This window comes from Protopterus annectens, chromosome 8.part0 (assembly GCF_019279795.1).
Source record: "Protopterus annectens isolate FY-2018-M chromosome 8.part0, PAN1.0, whole genome shotgun sequence".
NCBI classification, from domain to species: domain Eukaryota; kingdom Metazoa; phylum Chordata; order Ceratodontiformes; family Protopteridae; genus Protopterus; species Protopterus annectens.
This window is the reverse complement of record NC_056741.1, coordinates 1,621,943,087-1,621,964,085: the sequence shown is the minus strand read 5'-3', so window position 1 is coordinate 1,621,964,085 and position 20,999 is coordinate 1,621,943,087. Positions and strand designations below refer to the sequence as shown.

Here is a 20,999-nt window from a genome sequence, read left to right as displayed (position 1 = left end):
ACATGGGGGGTGGGGTGAGGGAAGAAGTACTCCTGTTTTTACCTACTACAGCTATGTAGTCAGTTGTGGACAAGAGTTATTGTGTTTTCATTTACCTTTAGATCCTTGAGTTTGTACAATTTCATCAAGAGATATATTGTTGAATGCTTTAGCCATGTAATGGACAGATAAAGTTTAATCTGATGTGGTGGTCACAATCTCAAAGTATATGAGGTTAACAATTCAAAATCTTCATTTCACAAAGCCATACTGGATTAGGCTATGAAGAAGGTTTTGCATGTCTATGATGATTCTCTCCTTCATCATGCACTATATACTTATGATGCTGATGACCTGTAATTATTGGGAGTCAGTGGAAGGGCCTCCCTTCTGGGTTGGGAGAATAACAGCATACTTTCAGATTTTGCAGACGGAAACAGTTTTTAATGTTTTATGAAGAATGTGCATAATGAGGTATACTAAGCTATTTTCAGTTGCACAAATTAGCCTTCCAGGTGTTTCATCTGGTTCTGTGGAACTTGTGCTGTTTATGTACTTGTTCATTCCCCATGAAGATGACAAGGCCACCAGCTCTTACATCAGATGAATCCAGAAGGACAGCCAATTTGCAGCTGTTGGACTTAGGATTTGCAAAAAATAATGCAGATATAATAAATCCTTTACCACTCTTGAGACATTAGGGCCATCTCCCAAGCACCTGCTTACACTTATCAAGGGTACCAGAATTTGCCAGATATTTTGGATGCATGGCTAGGCTTAAAATGCCCTAGTTGTCATTAGCCTAGTAGATACCTATGAACCTATATGGAGGTATATAACTACTACATAAGCCAGCATGCTTTCCCCTTTATGAAACCCCCCACCAGTGCCAAAGTCAAAGTGACATGGTGTAGTCAAGTATTCAGGAGCAGCTTAGGCAGCCATCAGTTATCCTTAAAGGCTTCAGCCAGTTATTTTGGTTAATTACTAAACCTAGAATGCACCAAGAATGCTAGTATTAAAAGTAGTTGCTGTTTTTGCATTGAGTCAGCAACAGAAAAAAAAAATTGTGGATGGATGCTACCTCTCTATATAAAGTTTTAAACTCATTCAGAACAAGTTTGTTTTATGAGTTTATACCACTCCTGTTTTTAGTGATCCCCAACTTTTGATTATCCAGCTCCCTCTTCCACTTCCTCATCATCCTCAGCTTTGTTAGCCTGCAGTAACCCATGGACAGTGACATTGATTGATGGTTCTCAATTAAAAAAAAGTTTAATTTTCATGACATGAAATATAGGAATTATACCCATGTTTTTTTAAATGTAATTGCTTGTCTTTAACGTAATTTCAGTATAATTTTCTAATGCGTCTATACATATGCAGAATTGAAACACATTCTGGATACATATAAACAAGGGATGATATAATTCACAGTGAAAATTACATTGATAAGTTAAGTGCTTCCATCCTTTATAGTAGTTTGGACTTCTTCAGAACAAAGAAAGCAAATTCTCACTTACATTTAAGTAATACATACCACGTACCAGTCAAGTAAATGAATGTACTTAAACTCTGCTTTTAAACCAGGAGTTTGAACATGTGCTACAATGGTACATTTCACAGCAGTGATTACACTTACTTGATGCAGTATGAGAAAGATCAAATGCCATACAGGATTCTTACCAGAGGGCGGACATAAACACCATCACTGGGATCCCCATGGCGAACTCTTGGCTGAGCTCCCCAGTCTTTGAAAAAGAATTTATTGGCTGTAGAATCTTCAAATTTCCCACTGTGGGGTTTCAGCACAGCAGATGATCTTTTTATAGGATCCAGCTGAAGTCTGCTTAATTGCAATGGTGGATATGAAATCTATGCTCACCCCAAAGTGAAGAGAAATAAGTGAGATAGTTGTTAATAGCAAGTTAGCCACATGAAGTTCAAAGCACTCTGCACAACATAGTAAATATAACAAATGAAGAATGTTAAATAGTTAAAATTAATTTGAAATTAAGAGGTAAACTGATTAGTTGTGATCTTCTCTTTCTAGAGCACCTTTCCTTTACCATTCCTATATTGTCTTACCGTTAGGGAATTTCTTTAACCAAAATAGTGGTCTTTCCAAAGAAAACTTTATTGATGGCTGCAAGTTCTTAACAGAAAAATAGGAAAACAGTGTTCTACTTGTTAAGAATTTTACCAAAGTAGCAAAAGCTGGGAGTGGAGGCTGATGGGGACTATTTTAAAGGGCTGTGTCAGCTCATAGTCACATAATACGTTATGCATTAAAATGGTGTCTTACACAAAGATGCAGTCAAGGCATGAGCTACAGGAGAGGTCGAGATAAACTGAAGAACTTGTCACCCTTGGCAGCAAGTAAGGTAAACAGGATGAGGTAGGTGAGCTGACTTCCTAGAGTAATAAGTTAATTATTTTGTCTGCTAAAAGCTTGTAGAAATAAAATAAAATAAACGATGTCAGAAATTGCTGGCAGGTTTCACAGATCAAAAGCCTGAACTCCTTTAAATTTTCTGATTTCCCTTGATGTGTGTTGTATAGAGAATATGACTTGATAGTGGAAGCAGCATTTAAAGAAAAAAAGGAAAGTAGCAATTATTTTATGGAAGAAAATTGCAGTTATGCTCAAGATTACAATAAACTCTTAGTTAACCTGCACCCATGGAGATTGGTAGATGCTGGATAAGTGTAGTTTCTGGTTACTTGACAGTTATTATTAAAAATAGGCTTGACTAACACTGTACCCTATACTATTTGTTTGGTTTGACTTGTTCTCAGGTTGGGGAGAGAGGGAATTTATTTCTGTCTTCCTTTTTAAAACTCTAAAACTCTAAAAACATTAGGTATGATTCTGCGGGGACAAAACAAAGTGCAACACATGAAAATGGAACTGTATTTCTTCACTTTTTCATTTTTTTTTTTTGCTGGTTGCAAAAGTGGCTAGAGATTATTTAGATATTATATTATCAAACATGAAAGATAGTCTAATTATGGCAGGATATTGTAATTGTACTTTGTAGAAAAATAACACCAGTGCTTTCAAGCAGCCCAGGATCACATATACTGATAAAGCATTTAAAAACGAACAACAGATTTTAATTTTAAATACATAAAGGTATTCACAGATAATAATTCCTTTTTTTTTACATTTTTTTCTTATTCTAAAACTATGATAGAATGTTTTAGGCTTCTAAACTTGATTTTACTCTTACTCTTACATGGACAGACAAGTGTTGCCGCTTATATTGTGAAATAGCAGAAAGTACCCTCAGTTGGTGGTGATATTTGTTTTATTGTTGAGACGCTCTCACCTCTATTATTGTTAGCCTAGTTACCAATACACTGCATTGCCCTGTATTGTAGAAATAAAGTGTTGTGTTATTATTACTGTTTTCTAAGCTCCTACCTCATACTGTTTTCCTCCCTCATTCTGTATCTAATCTCCCCCCTCCATATCCTATTTTCTGAGCACTCGTTTCTACTCTATTACCTTACTGCCTCTAGCCTTTCTACACCTCTGTCCCCACCTGTCTCCCCTTTTCCAGTTTTTACTCCTCTAGTTGACTTTTTCCCCCTACTAACTCTGTTACCTTACTAACGGAACTGTTTCTCTAACCTTATTTTATTTCTTTGTTTTTTTTTTGTATCCTTAGCTTTATACTCAGCCCGAAAAGTTTCCTCTGCATATCCTATACCATCCTTCACACCACCCTCTGCGGAACCTGGCCTCTTGGAGAGTGCGGAACTTGAAGTGCACACTAGCTTCATTTAAAAACAATGTAGGTGCTTTTGCCTACTGTACTGCTAATTACTTTTGAAGGTGTTTGTATTGGAAAGGTCTGCATACACACTGACCTCCCCCCCCCCCGCCTGCCTCTTTTCTTACTGCTCTGTCTTAGCAGCTTATCTTTTTTATTGCGTTAAGTTTTTTATTGCTCCTCTCTTATTTTAAAGGTTATAGTCTGCCACTAGATGACAGTGTTGACTATGAAAACCTAGTTTTACTTCAATTGAAACTCCTGCAGCTGTTTTTTACTGTTGGGTGCGTGCCCTGATTACCGCACTTAGCATTCAGCTGTCTTTAGATATATTTCAACACATCCAACATAGCCAAATAGTATAATTGCTGCACTTGCCCTCAAAGTAAAGGCAGTGATTACCTTTAACTATGGCCATTCATTTGTTCAGGAACAAGGAACCTTCTACCCACTTTTCCAGCCCTAACCTCCTCAACTTGCTTCCCTTTCACCCAGATTTCTGTCTCTCTGACATACCTTATAGATTGTTTTTTTTTTTTGTGATTCTCCCAGCCTGGTCAACCTCCTCCATTCACCCTCGCTGAACTTGGGCTCACTCCGCTCCCCTCCCCTACCCCCATTCCCACACATCCCCACACTCATTAGATTTATACTCTCTGCACTCCTCCCCCTCTTCCAATTAGCCAATCTCCCATACCCCACCAATTAGCCTGCACCCTCCAACCTACTTCTCCCTCACCCAACTTTATTTCCCCTCCTATTCTACTTCCTTCTATTCTACTTTCTTCTGCCTCTCCTAAACGACTTACTTATTGTACTATCCCCCTTACCAATCTGCCTTAGCTTTTCTCTGCTTATCAGTTACTTCTCCTGTTCTAAAGTATCTTCACTTCTTCTCCTCCTTTATTTCTCTTCAGAAATATAACTAATTCACTGCAACACTGAAACAGTCACCTTATAACTCCCTCATTATGTCACCCCTTTACCTCACTATCCCCCTCCTACTATCACTGTCAACATCTTACCATATATCTCTTCATTTCCCAACAGTAACACCTACCCTTTCTCACAGCTGCCACTCACTCATCAACACCCCCACATTTCTCATCTCCCCAAACCTATTTCCAGTCACTCCCTCCAACCTCTTTACAATAAATCTTTCCCTAATGTATCTCTTTCCACATTTATAACACATAGAACCCCCACTACTCTTAACCTACTTCCTCTTTTGCTAGGTTTCCTTGATTCACTACTCCTGGATGAGGACATCCACCCTCAACCCAGGACCTACATCCTCTACCTCTCTCAAGCAAACACCCCCTACCCCTCACCCTCATACACTACCCCAATCTCTTGCTCCTCCATCTACATCTCTAACTATTTTCTCACTAAATATCCAAGGCATTGTTAATAAAATCCCAGCACTACACACCTGGATCTATCTAAACTCTGCTAACATCCTTACCCTGTCAGAAACTTGGTTAAAACCTCACATCTCCAACTCTGAAATCCTACCCTCAGGTTATAACATCTATCATGCTAATGGAACAAAAAGGAGAGGTGAAGGTGTAGCCATCCTCTACTCCAACCAACTTACTTTCTCTCCATTACCAACTCCCATACCCAGCTTCACTACCACTGAAATCCTAACTGTAATTTGTCATCTCAACCCTCACAAAAATTTTGCCAAAGTATCCATTTATATCCTCCCAGGTGACAACATCCCTATTCTAGAAATTCTAGAAAACTTTCTCTCTTGGCTCACTCAACATGTTCCCTATCAAACTATTATACTCGGTGACATCAACATTGATTGGACTTCACTCTCCTCCTCATCTCCAACTCATAGCCTCAATCTGTTTGGATTCCACCAACTTACATCCTCCCCTACCAGAACCAATAAAAACTCTACTACAGGTTCTATAATTGATTGGATCCTTACTTCCATCCCCAGTCTCTATCATAGCCCTGGCATTCTTCCTAACTCACTTAGCGACCATTCCCCTACCCATATTTATAGAAATTTTAAACATTCTCGCAAAGAACACCACTACAGAGAATGTCAAAATCTAGCAAAATTTGACCCAGATAAGTTCAACTGTCTACTGTCCAGCATCAACTGGACCTTCCTTTATAAACTCCCTCTTAATGATGCAGTAACTACTTTCAACAAAATATTCTTAGATGTTCTGAATTCCATGGCTTCAACCAGAAAAATGAGGGTAAAATCAAGCTGTGCACCCTGGCTCAGTAAGCAAACATGCTGTATTTTGCATCAGAGGGATACTGCCTGGAAAACTTGGATCAAAAATAGAACTCTTCCCCTACTCCAACATTACAAAGAACTTAGAAACGTGTGTAAAACACTAGTCATTAAAGATAAAAATGCCTTCTTTAACTACAACCAAGGTAGCCCACACAACCCAAAAAAATGTTGCTCTACAGTTAATAAAATTCTCTATCCTAGTAAACCTCCAACCCCCAACCCCTTCCCTCTCAATATGGCCACTGAGACTGCTGCACTTTTAAATAAACACTTCATTAAAAACAATTCAAAAGCTAACTCAATTAGGTCCCAGTGCCTCTACTTTACTCGTACCACCCAGTCCCTCTTCCCCCATTTCATTCTCCTTTCAACCAGTCTCCACGGCATTCATCAAAACACAACTGAATAAACTCAAACCTTGCTCTCCCTCTGTCGATAAATTGCCCCCCACTTCCTTAAAATTGCTGCCAAATCTATTGCTTACCCTGTTCTCTAGGCTTATAAATTGCTCTGTTACCGAAGCCCTTGTCCCTGACATTTGGAAAGCCTTTTTCATGATCCCTCTCCATAAAGGAGGTAACTCTACTGACCCATCCAACTATCATCCCATTGCAATACTCTCCCCATTTTGCAAAATTCTTGAGAAATGTGTCCACACCCAACTACTTAAACACTTGCTGGACAACAATCTTCTAACTCCCACGCAGCATGGATTTAGATCCAACCACAGCACATCTACTGCACTACTCTCATTCACCCAAACTGTAGCAGAAGCCCATGATAATAACCATCTCGTTTCCTGAATATTCCTTGATCTTTCCAAAGCCTTTGATATAGTCTCTCACCCCAAAATGATATCTAAACTTTCTGATCTCCATCTCTCTACCCCCTCGATAAATTGGCTCTCTAGTTACTTATCTAACAGACAACAATCTATATGCTGGCAATCTGTCACCTCACCATTTCTACCTGTCAACACCAGCATCCCCTAAGGCTCTATCTTGGGTCCCCTCTTGTTCAATATCTTTACTAACAGACTACACTCCAGTACTAACCTCTCTACACTCTTACAATATGCCAATGATTCAGCCCTTATCACCACCATCCACAGCATTCCAGAACTTCTTGCTTGTACCCAAGACACCTTCACCTCCATCAAAACCTAGCTCACTGATAACCAATATTAAATCCAAAAAAAAAATACAAAGCTTCTACTTTTCCTTCCTAAAACAATAGTACCTCTTAAACCCTCCTTCTCTATTACCTCACTTAACATATTATCATGACACCTGAACAGTATATTAAATTACTTGGTGTAATTATTAATGATAAACTAAAATGTGACATGCACATCAATCAGTGCATAAAAAAAATCAAAAACTTGGACTTCTGTACCGTAATCATAAACATCTCTCGCCCTCCACCAAACCCTCCCTTGCTATGTCTCTTCTCTTACCTTGTCTTCTGTATGCAGCCCCAGTCCTTATTAAGCTTAATTCATATCTCCTCTCCAAATTAGAAAAACGTACCACAAAACAGCTAGGTTTGCTTCCAATCTAACATATAAATCCCACCACTGTCTCGCTCTTAAGTCTTTACTATGGCTTGAATTTCAAAAACAACTTCTTCCACAACTACATATTACACATTCTGTACTAACACCACTTCCTGTCCCTCCATCTCAAACATTGTATCACTCTATAACCCCCAACATCAGCATCGCACATCTGACAAACATCTAGACATCTACAAACCTACTAAAAATATAGGTAAGTCCCTCTATAAATTTTCTGTCGCTCATACCTGGAATATCCTTCCCCTTAATATAAGGAGTATCCCTCATAAAGCCCAATTTAAACTCAAGCTTAAAAACTGCCTACTAAAGACCTAGTCCTGTCCATGTCAAATGATAAAAAACAGCAATACTCAGCCTCAAAATGAAAAAAAAACACCAATATTCCAAGCATGAAGGAACGTTCAAACACAGAGATGATGAAAGTTTTCCTTTATTAACATGTCCTGGTACTTCGTCAATTCGCCTTCAGTGGAACACCTCACCATACAAAAACCATCTCTTCATATACCCTAAAGCAATTCAGTCATTAATCAATTAAACAATTTAAAATACAAATTTAAAGTGCAAATTTAAAGTGCAACTACTCTACTTTAACCAAATTCTGAATTCATGACAGTGTATGATTGCAAATGCAATATACAGTATGGCATTACAAAAGTTGAAAATCACTGTTAACAAAATCAAAAAAAATTTTTCCTTGCTTGCATATCAACACAACTATAATTCAATACATAATTAATAAATAAAGCACTGACTTTGCTCAACTAATATCAACTAATGTCATTATCTAAATTCATGCTATGATGCCACTGTCTAAATTCATACCCATTGGACGTAAAGTATGATAATTATAAATCATTTTATATTCTAATCTATTCAATTCAGTTTTAAAATTACCTCCCTCAAAGTGCGGTCTAGCCAACACACTGAAAATGAGTCCATCACTGTTGCCATTATGCATTTTGACAAAATGTGAAGCCACAGGGCTCTCCATATTGCCTCTTCTAATATCCCCCAAATGTTCAAGGATACGAATTTTAACTTTCCTTGTAGTTTGACCCACATACCAAAGTGGCTTAACACAGTCACATCCCAAGATATAAACTACCCCTTGTGAAGAACAATTACATTTCTCAAAGGCTAAATACTTTTTCCCATTGATCTTCTTTCCATGTAGGTTACTAATTCTATCACACACAAAACATCGTCCATAACGGTGCATATCAACGTTCGTGTCTGTGGAATGTTTCAACTTTCTGGTTAACAATTCCTTCAAATTGTTATACCTACTATAGGAAAAAGTTATATGCCTGGGAAACAGATGTCCAATGGTCAAATCATCACAAACCACATGCCGAAATTGTTTGACAATTTTCTCAACTACCCATGAAAATTCAGAATACCTAGACACAAAAAATAATCTATCCTGTTCATTTGACACTGGCCACCATTTATGGTACCCATCCCTAGGTTTATTCCCTCCACGCAACCTATTCTTGATGCCTAACAATGTTGTTTCCCTATAGCCTCTAGAAAAAAGTCTCATGAACACTTCATTAAGAACTTCATCCCATAAATTTGGGTCAGAAGTGTTCTTAAGAATTCTCCTAAACTCCCCTTCTGGCAATGCTTGATCAAATGTGGAGGGTGCATGCTACTGGCATGCAAAACGTTGTTAACTGAGGTGGGTTTCCTAAAAGGTCTATGTTGTACCATATTATCCCTTCCAATATAAAATTCCACATCCAAAAATGATATTTTTTCTCACGAACATTCAAATGTGAAATTTAACCCATGTGTATTTCTGTTCATATCTTGCATGAAAACATTGAACAAAGAAGATTCTCCCTTACAAACAAAGATAAGATCATCAGTGTATCGTTTGTAAAACACAACATTATTTATGAAAAAAGCATTCTGCAGCATAAACTCCTTTTCATATTCACCCATGTATATCACTGCGTATGTAGGGGCAAAAGCTGCTCTCATGGCTGTCCCTTTAACTTGAAGGTAAAAATCCTTCTTCCACACAAAATAATTGTGTGTAAGACTATATTCCAACAGGGACAGCAAAAAAATTGTACGAGGACCCTCACCCATCATCTTTTTCATGGCCTCCAGGCCACATCATTTATCAATATTAGTATATAAATATGAAACATCTACTGTAGCCCAATAAAATTATTTATCCCACATCATCCCAAGCAGCGCTCTACATACATCTTCAGTATTTTTCACATGAGAAAATACCTTGGGCAAATAACTTTTAAAATGAAAATCAAGAAGTTTGTTCACTCTTTCAATGAAAGAACCTATCCCTGAGATGATGGGTCTCCCTGGTGGATTAATCATGCTCTTATGAATTTTTGGAATGGCATAAATGTGGGGGTGCCGTGGTTCCCTCACTACCAACTTTTTAACATCACACTACTCAGGAAAAACCCTAATCTCTCGCCCCTCTCCAGCAACTCAACAAGTTCATCTGTATAACATTTCAGAGGGTTATTATTCAATTTCATATAAGTATCTTCCCTAAGCAGTGTGTCAATAATATGATCATATTTGACAGTGTCCATGACTACCCAATTATCTCCTTTATCCATTGGTCTCATGGTCACTCTATCTAGTTTAGTTTTAAAATCCTTTAGAGCGAGCCATTCATTTTTAGAGAGATTGAATGCTCTACCCTTCCTACAAAAATCATTGTATTCTCTCTCAATGCTTGCACAGACCACATGTTCAAAAGCATTAATAGCTATGGAATATTTTGGAGGTATGAAGACACTGTCATTTGGGAACTGAGGCAAACCAATACGTGCGTAACCCGCCCCAAACACCCCCCCCCCAGGAAAAACACCATCATCATTTAAATTTTCATTTTCACATGACAAATCATCATTGAAATCATAAATGCTTAAATTAAGTAGTTCATCATCTTCCTGAATAACATTTAATGTTTTAACATGCGAATTAGAATCACGTTCTGAAAAAAACATCTTCAGATTCAGTTTACGAACAAATTTTCGAACATCCAAAATGATGTCCGCTAACAAAGGCAATTTGGTGGGTATAAATTTGGTACCTTTTTGCAAAACACTGCAAAAGTCTCTAGGCAAAACAACATCAGAAAGATTTATCATGCTCAGGTTATTGTAACACATAAAACGGACATCCACACAGTTCACAACATTTGCAATAGTGTCCGATGGAGTCACATTATTATCCAAGTTCCTGTCAGATATACTGTCATGAGTGCAAACTGATCCCAGTAACTGGGAAGAATGGAAAGTTCTTACTTCTGATTTTTGCGAAAAAAAGAAGACGACTTCCCCTGGTTCTTTCATGAGCGGGTCTGCATGTTCAAATTAGTCTTCTTAAGATTCTGGTCACTTTTCACAGTCTCCATACCATCAGTAGAACTGTTTAAACCATTATCATCGAAAGAAACGCTCTTCCGACTACCAGTTGTTTCCATCAATGAACACAAAGAACCATCCTCACTTCTGGTCATGCGCATTTTGGAGTTCTGATGATGTCGACGTCCCTTGCGTGGCCAATTATATACTTCATTTTTCTCATAATCCCTTATGTCCCTGTTGAGTTTAGATTTCTTTCTCCCCATAACATCATTTTCTACTCTAATAATTTTTTCATTAATATTTTTGAAATTACCTTGAAAGATGTTAGGTGGGGTTTTACTCATAAGCTCCTGCTGCAACTCAACAATTTCTTTCCAAAGACTTTCAACAGTTCTGTTATTTCTTTTTATAAGAATTCTAAGCCAGTTAAGGGTACATTCTTGTGCGAACTGTCTCCATTCAAGGAGCAGGTCACCCTCATCCTCACCAAAGCCACCAGCAGGTAACCTGTCGATGCGCAACCCTCTGGGAGTAATATTAAGAGCGACATACTTTTCAAGCAACTTAGAGTCATAGAATACAGTCACCTCCTTAGACATTAATCGCTCCAAATGAACAAAATCTTCCGAGCATGATTCAGTAGCACTGACAGACCATAAGTCAGATGCTACAAATTTTTGTTCTCTTTCTTTCACGAATTCAGCAAACAGAAAGTTCTCACCCATAACAGTTCCTTCAGCATTAACACGATCCATGATAAAAAACACCAATACTCAGCCTCAAAATGAAAAAAAAACCCACCAATATTCCAAGCATGAAGGAACTTGGAATGTTCCTTCATGCTTGGAATATTGGTGTTTTTTTCCTGTCCATGTCAAACTCTGACCTGATATCTTACTGCCCTCTTCCTAATTCTACTTCCTTACTCTAAGCATATACTGTATCATATTTTCTACTTGTCTGTCTAATACATCTATTACCACATACCTACACCCTGTTCTTGTAAATACTGATACATATGGATTTTTTTTTGCTGTTACCTGTATTATAATTTTGCATATTGAATATATTTACTGTTATGTACTTGCTTTCTGCAATCTTGAACACAACTGTATAAATAAGTGGTTCTTATTTTTCAATGTACAACAACATAATACTATATCACTGTAAATATAACTATTTTTGTGATGCTGTTACTTGTATCTGTAGCTTCTCTCCTCAGGTCTCTACTGAAAATGGGCCCCTGGCTCAGCTGGACTAACCTGGTTAACAAATGACAATGAATAAATAAATAAAATTCTTAATTTTTCACTCATTATTTCTTTGCATTCAGAACACAAATAAGAATTGATAGGATATATGTTTCTTCAGATCTGCTATTTAAAAGAGTAAATGTAATGGTTTTTCCATGTCCACTTTCAGATCATAATCCATTATATTGTAATTTAGAAGGAAATATTAGGAGATTAATATTAATATACTCTCCACAGGGCACAACCCACACAGAGAGCTATGAGATCTAGTAATGAGACCCAACTACCAATGGAGTTGGGAATGGAATATGACCCTCACCTACTCAGTGGACTACCAGGAAATAAAGAACATCATCACAGACAACTAGCCCATCCTATCTGAAAACAGGACCATCAGACAGCTATTCACACCCCAACCCAAGTTTACACCCAAAAGAGGATGCAACATCAGGGATTACTTAGAACAAAAACCAATACCCAGTACAGTGGAAAAAGAAAGAACCTACCCATACAGCAACCCACCATGTGCATTTTGGAAATATATCAGCAGTAAGGACACTTTCTTCAGCCCCAACAATCACAAATTTTTCAAAGCACACCACCTTGGCAACTGAAGCTCCAAGAGTGCAGCTTATGGGGCAGAGTACACCAAATGCAAGGCATTTTACACGGGGAAGACTATAAACAAAGTAAAAACCAGGTTAGCAAAACACTATCATGACATTAGATACATGGCAACCTCTGACCCCTTTGCAATACATGCTCAGAAAAAGTCAGGCCACAATAAGTTTCTATTTTATATCCTGGACCAGATACCGAAAACCCTGCTCAATGGCAATACCAATGACTATCTGTAAAAAAAGAAACTTGGCTGGCAGAAAGACCCTTGGACTCGACACAACAGAGTGTCTCATTCTGGTCCTGAATCTCTGTAAGCTCAACCACAAAAGTTATTGGTAACTGAAATACGGACTTTGCCATAGCCTTTTACCAAGTACTGCTTAAAGTTGGACAACTAATCTGTAGAGAGTAATCATATAACACTCCTAGTGTAAGTGTCTCACAAACCTATAGTTCTTTATAGCGGGGATTATGCATGCCTTTTTATTTTTTGAATGATTTCTGATCACATCTTTAAAAAATTGTTCATTATTAGACGGGGAGCTTCCCATGCTTGTTTTTCTTGTACAGTTGGATTTTCGTTGCTCCCACTATGAATTTCCACCAAGAGTCTCTCTGTAATGGCAAATCTGAAAAAGTTCTCATGAAAGCGCTGCACAACTTAGATGTTGTTCTACCCCCTCACCCATGATTATGGCCAAAAGTGGTCACTGTTTTTTACTTTCTTTGTAACTTTTTAACTTCCATCTTGTACTGAAAGAACTCCAGTCTCTGTAACACCAGATTCTTAGTATAGTATGAAAACGTGACTTAATTTGTTTGAATCTGATTGGTTAACATCTCAGGCTGGCACTATCCCCATGCTGAAACACACCAGAATGGACCCACCTCCTTGGCTATGTCAATAAAGGTTTAACCCACCAATCCAAGACTAACAGGAGGGTCCTGAGTGGTACACACTCACTTATATTGTATATAAAACCAAGTCAGCTATGAATATAACTTAATCATATAAGCAACACTCATTTGCCATTAAAGCTTTTTGAAAAAGAGGATCAAGATTGTAATTTTTTCTTTTACTTGGTTTCCACTGAATATAGGATACCAGCAATCTTACTCCAGCTGTTTTTTGTCTGTAGTTCATCTGTATTTCATCTGGACAGTATTTATCAAGACTCCAGGAACACCCAGATTTCAACTCTAAAGATCCACTAAGAGCACTAAGAACTGACATCACTAAACAGAATGCTCTAGCCTGCAAAAGAGCATGGGATATACAGTCTTTTTAAAGACTCTTTTAGCTAGAGTATTTTAAAAGACTAATCCAAACCATGGATAAGAACCATTAAGAACTAAGTTTCATTAGCCCAGGATCCATACAGAAGGGCACTCAAAGGCATCCTAGCCTAACCCAAACCTGAGAATAATCCTCCACTTAGAACATGTAGGATTCTGGCATATTTAGCTAAACAACCTGAGATCAAAGATTTGTTAACTGAAAAGACACAGGAACTTTGGAAATACATAGCAGTTAATGACATTATTCTTTGGGATTATTTCATAATTTATATTCACCAACAAATTAAAAAAATGTAGAACTAAAATTAAGAAATGGGATGAAAATATGAAAAAAATTGCAGGAGAGACTGTACCACAAAAAATAGAAATACAAAAGGGAGAATTAAAATAGTTAAAGACAAGATAAATGAATATAAAAATAGTTCATAAAACTGAATTGGCTTTGGAGAAAATAAAGCTGAATTCTTATGCTGCTTCCTGAAGAGTTTATATAGACTAGCCAAATAATCAAAATAATTAAAAAGCAAACCAAATGAAATGCATGATAAATGAAGAAACTGGGAGAAATAGATATTGAAGAAATATTGCAAACCTTAAATGGTTCTTTAAAAAAATATATAGTTTTTGAAGAAAAAAGGTTTTGAAGAAAAAAATACATTGTTTTGTGAAATCAAAGAACAGGTAAAAAAAAATAAAAAATAAATAAGTACTAGGTCAAGATGGTATAATATCAGAAAAAATACAAACTTTTACTGCAAGAATTATTAAATGTATTTAGACGAGTATGTTTCTCAATAAAAAATAAAAGTGAGATACCACCATAATGGAAATACTATCTAATATCTCCAATATTAAAAAAAGAGAAAAACACAGAAATGTGTTCTTTGTATAAGCCTATCTCATTACTAAACAATGATTACAAGTTGTTTTTCTCTGAAATAACTAACAGATTAAAGGATTCAGATAAAAATCAGATACAAAAATATCAAGTCAGATTCATATTACAAAGAGAAACCCGAGATAATTTAAGAAAACTGGTATCAGTCATTGATTATGCTAATATAAATAAGATCAATTTACTGTAAGCTTAGATTTGGAAAATGACTTTAATATGGTTAATTGGAAATACCTTTTTAAATATTTGAAGATATTTTGGCTCCCATGGGGATTTTATCACAATGTTAAACAACAGCTATGCATGTTCAAGGGTTTATATTGAAATAGGCACATTTTTATCAAGTGGGTTGGAATTTAAAAATGAAAGTAAACAGGGGTGCCCTCTCTCTCCCCCCTTACTTATTTACTCTTACTACTGAACCATTTGCTGAATTCATTAGAAATAATGATAAAATTGAAGGCTTTAAAACAAATGTATTTTTTACTTCTAATATATAACTTATTGCAGACATTCTGATCTCTACAGGAGATATAAAATACATTATAACCATTTAATTCTCTCAAACTATTTGAAAATATATATAAAATGAAATTTAATGAAAATAAATCATGCTTATAAAACAAGAAATAACTAATAATCAACAAAATAGATTTAGTTCAGATATACTCTCTCTCTCTCTATATATATATATATAGATATATATATTAAATATTTAAGAATATACATGTATAATAACTTACATAATATTAATGAGGACTGTATTATTATTATTATGAAAGAAACAGAAACTCAAATAAATGGAACTTTTTTCTTTTGAAGACAGAATAGCTTTGATAAAAATGGTATTATTATCAGAATTCATGATATAATTCAATCAATAGTCTTAGTTGCAGGAAGAAATATTATTAATAAACTTTATAAGCTTTTATTAAAATGTTTATGCCATCCTATAGGGCAGAAAACAGTTTTTACAAATTACATTAAACCATGGAATAATGGTGGCATTGCTTTCCCAAATATTTTAAATTATGCATAATCCACAGTTTTCTTAAATGTTCTGCTTTGGATAGGCAATGCTTATGAAACATGTTTCTCTTTTTTTGGTACAATAAAAGTTGTTATGGGTAGCTAAAATTACTCTAATGGCCATTTTTGTTAAACAAAATAATTCTAATTACTGAACTTGATTAACAAATTTATCAATACACATATTACTTTGAAAAATTGTATTTTTTTCACAATCTTTCAAGGACTTATACCAAGGGTTTATGAGAGAGTAAACTACATAACCAAATGTTAGTTTTTAAAGATAATAAATTTAGTCTAGTTATTTGGAAAATAATAAACTATTGCCAACTGATTAAAATATAAAAAAAATTAAATTAAGTTCTTTTTATAGGACAAAATTATGTAAGTTTAGGACTAAAATTGAAAAGGAGCATGATGAATGAAATGGTACAAACTAATTATCCTTCAGGCTTAGCATGTTTCCTTAATTGTCAGTGGAAATGGAGGTATTAAACCACTTCTTTCTAAAATGAGCATTACAAGTAGAAATTAAAATAAATAAATGTTGGGATTATCTTTCAAAATGTAATCTTGATAATATAAATGATGAATGTAAAGATTTAATTTTGAGGTCAATAGTTTGCAACTCTTTTAGCACTTACTGGGAGTATTTATATGGAAATATTTGAATACAGTTTTTCTTCCTCCATATAAAGTAAGAAAAATGATTAATACAAATTATCTTTCATAATGGAGATTTGAAAAGAGCAGTTAGAAGCTAATGGTTGTCATACATTTTATAAATGAGAAAAACTGGGATGAATTTCAAAACTTTCTCAAATATTTGTGGTCTAAAAGGTGTGTGATATCTGAATCTGTGATGTTGACTAATGATTTATTTCCTGCTTGTATTGGATCTAAATATTTTTCTTTGATATTAACTTTACTTGCAATGACAAGAAAAATAATTACTGTAAACTAGAAAAATGAGACTGCATCAAATTTCATGGAATTCATAAAATTAGTCACTGAAGTACGTCATAGAGAAATTGTTGTTATGTCTGTGAGATCAAATAGGAAAAAGGAACACTTACAAAACTGGCAAAAATTAAGTCAGTTACTAATAATTGGCCAACTGTGTCATTAGAAGGTAAAGGAAAGTAAGACTTGATATAATTTATTTCAAAAATATATCATATGATTGGCATAAGATATACATTTTTGGACTATTACTGTAAATATTGTATATGGTGTTATTTTGTGTATGTTAGTCAAAGTCAAAGTAGTCAAAGTAAACTTCATTGTCATTTAGCCTACGCAAGTGCAGTCTAAACAAAGTTGTGTGCATCAGGCTCAAATTGTGAAGACATATACATACATACAACACACCTGACATATATTCATCACTTCACATTAGACAGCTTATATTACTACATATTACCACAGTTTACCTTATCTATAATTTTCAGCAGCTGAATGATTTCTTTTTGCACAAGTTCCTATTGCACTGTATGATTCTCACATAAATAAGAGGATCTAGTTAGTATAATATTGCATACTCATTGACATCTATATATTGTTTATATTTAAAATCCAAACTGTCTCTCATTTATTTGCACCAAAAGAGTTGGCTATCCCATATCTTGTCAGTGTCCAACTTCCTTGAGATTATTGCCTGAGTTCAAAAGTCTCACTGCCTGAGGTAAGAAGGTTTCTGAACCTGAATGTTTTACAGTGCATGCTGCAGTATCTTCTGATGGATGACAAGCATGTGAACAGTTCATAAGCAGGGTCTGTAGGATCCTTGATTATTTTTGTAGCTCTGTTGTAACATCATGCTGTGCATGACTCCTGTAGTGCTGGAGGTTTGGAGCCTGTTATCTTCTCTGCCACTTTCACTATCCTTTGTATGTCTTTTTGATCTGAAACTGAGCAGCTCCCATACCACACTGAAAAGTTACACATTTGGATGCTTTCTATGGTACCCCTATAGAACATGGAAAGGATAGGGTGTGATAGCCTCATTTTCCTCAGTCTCTTCAAGAAATGCAGACATTGATCAGCCTTCTTTATTATATGACTGGTGTTTGTTGACCAAGATAGATCCTCCACAATGTGAACCCCAAAGAATTTTGTGCTCTTTACTCTTTCCGCCATTTTGCCATTAATCACAAGAGGAGAATGAGCTGGTTGTGTTTTCCAGAAGTCCATTATAATCTCTTTTGTTGACATTAAAGTTGAGGTTGCATTTGACACACCTGTCAATCAGTGTGCTCACTTCCTCCCTATAGTCTTTTTCATCTCCTTTACTGATAAGGCCCATGACTGTAGTGTCATCTGCAAACTTGATGATGTGGTTAGTGTTGAATTTAATAACCACAAAAAATCTGTTGTACTCAACAAAATGACCAATTCAGCTCCAATAAAATGTGACTTTAATGAAAATTCATATTATAGAACATACGTTAAGTGCTTTCATTCCACTTCACATTAGTTGAAGCTGCAGGAAGTTCATCAGAACAACATCCTACTCAATCAAACACAGTATATATCTTGGATTAAGTCATATGACATATTAATTTCAAATGTCATGCGATTAATTAACCACGTTAACTCACAAGATGTTTAAAATTATAAAAAACAACATTGTTAAAAGCATTATAAATCTGCTGTAGCAATGCATATTCTGCTTAACCAAACATTGTTAAAAACAAAGCTGTTACCACTGCTTGTTAAAACACAATTTTTAAGCATAATAGTGCATAGGTTTTAAAACTGAATTGATTGAACAACTTTTATTAAGACCTGGGGTACATAAGGCATTTAATCTTAATTGCAAGAACAAAACTGAATGGATGTTGCGATACCCTCTAAATAGTATAAACTCCAATATATCACCAGCACTCCGACATAGACCAAAAATAGACTTTTTATTATAAAAAACAGATAAAAACCATTCGGTTAAGCGCTTTCATCAATAAGACTTCCTCAGAACAATACTACTACATATTAACCTTACTTAAATACATTCTGTTCAAGTCACATGATGGTTCAATTAATGCCATAAAGTGCTAGTGCATATCTTGAATTTGATAAAAACTTTTTTTCATTTTCACTCTACATGTTCATTCTATAAGTTGATACTTTCTAAAAAAATATACTACTTTATATACACCTTAACCTAACTATAAATAACAACAGAAGATTAAAAACAAGATTATTATGCATACATTGAACAACTTTTACTATCAAGCCTATTTGTGTGTGTTATTTTAATTTAATTTAATTTAATTTATATGGGCTTCTATTATAGGTTTTATAGATAGATATTCATTTATACCTGGGGAATCTGAGGCATTTAATTTAATTTGCCAAATAACCTCCTTTTCCGCTACTTTCTTCTTGATGTTTCCACCCCTAGGATTGGCTTTAACTAATTCTAATATTCCAAAAAGAAACCCCGTGCATTCAGTATTGTCATTTATATGTCTCCATAGAGCATTTCTGTCATCTTTCCTTTGTATACCATAAAGATGCTCGTATATTCTATTTCTAAGGCATCTGGTAGTTTTTCCCACATAAAAGGCTGTGCATTTTGTGCACTTAGCAAGGTATATCAGATGCCTAGACCTACAGTTCCCTCTTTCAAACCTTACTTTGGTTCTATTGATGTCCATTAATTCCATACACGGGACTGTTAAAATGTATTGGCACTGTCTACACGTCCCACATTTGTATGTGCCTTTAATATTTAATTCTGTAGGTTGTATTTTCCTTTCCAATAGTTTCTTCATGTTGTTCCCATTCTTAAATACACATAATGGTTTCTCCCCCATCATTTTTGAAATTTCTCCATCAATCCTGGTGATATTCCAATGCTTATCTAATATTTTCCTAATTTCCCCACTGTGCTTGCTATATTGTAGTACGCAAGCCCTACTGTATTCTTCCCCTGATTTCTTATTAACTGAGCCCTCTACTATTTCTACTTCCACATTCACATCCTTCAATGGAATATCCCCCTTTCCTAATAATGGCTTGTACTTCCTACCCCATTCACTCGTGACATACATTATTGCGTCATCCACTTGTGAATGGGGATATCCTCTATCTAAAAAGTACTCCCCTACTTTTTCTAATTCTCTTTGTAAGTCCCTTTTGTCTGATGTCATCCTAGCCACTCTTATGCATTGGCCCCTTACCAAATTCCTTTTCTGCACTAAAGGGTGGCAACTTTGATAGTCCAAGTAAGAATTACTGAAAGTCTTTTTCCTGTAAATGTTGGATTTAAATCTCCCCTCCTCTAATGTTATCATTGTGTCCAGAAATGGTAAGGTATTTGGATTTTGACTAAAAGTGAATTTTATTTCTTCACTACAACCATTTAAGTAAATCTTAAATTTTTCCAGGTCTACTTCATTACCATTCCAAGCAACAAATATATCATCCAAGAAACGAAAATAGCATCCAAAATAGGATGCCCACTCAGTATTCAATATATACTCTTCTTCCCAACTTGTCAAAAACAGGTTAGCAAACATGGGGGCGCATGCTGCCCCCATGGCCACACCTTTCTTTTGTCTATAGTATTTTCCTTCAAACAATATATAATTGTAAGACAATACTATATCCATGAACTCCATGAGTATTAACACTCTTTCCCATGATAAGCTACTTTTTCTCTTTACTGTGTCCTGAAACCTTTCCATTCCTTCCTCTTTAGGGATACTTGAAAAAAGGTCAACCACGTCGATGAGTGAATGGGGTAGGAAGTACAAGCCATTATTAGGAAAGGGGGATATTCCATTGAAGGATGTGAATGTGGAAGTAGAAATAGTAGAGGGCTCAGTTAATAAGAAATCAGGGGAAGAATACAGTAGGGCTTGCGTACTACAATATAGCAAGCACAGTGGGGAAATTAGGAAAATATTAGATAAGCATTGGAATATCACCAGGATTGA

General features: G+C 35.6%; 1 protein-coding gene across 2 annotated transcripts in view; it reads right to left on the bottom strand.

The window, feature by feature from the left end:
• The window catches only part of LOC122809561 (stabilizer of axonemal microtubules 1-like), a 369,246-nt gene that overhangs the window by 58,042 nt on the left and 290,205 nt on the right, over window positions 1–20,999 (bottom strand). For both annotated transcript variants that reach the window (XM_044081149.1, XM_044081150.1), the window contains one exon: window positions 1,666–1,854. In XM_044081149.1, the coding sequence (XP_043937084.1) occupies window positions 1,666–1,854 (189 nt within the window). The remainder of the gene's footprint in view (window positions 1–1,665; window positions 1,855–20,999) is intronic.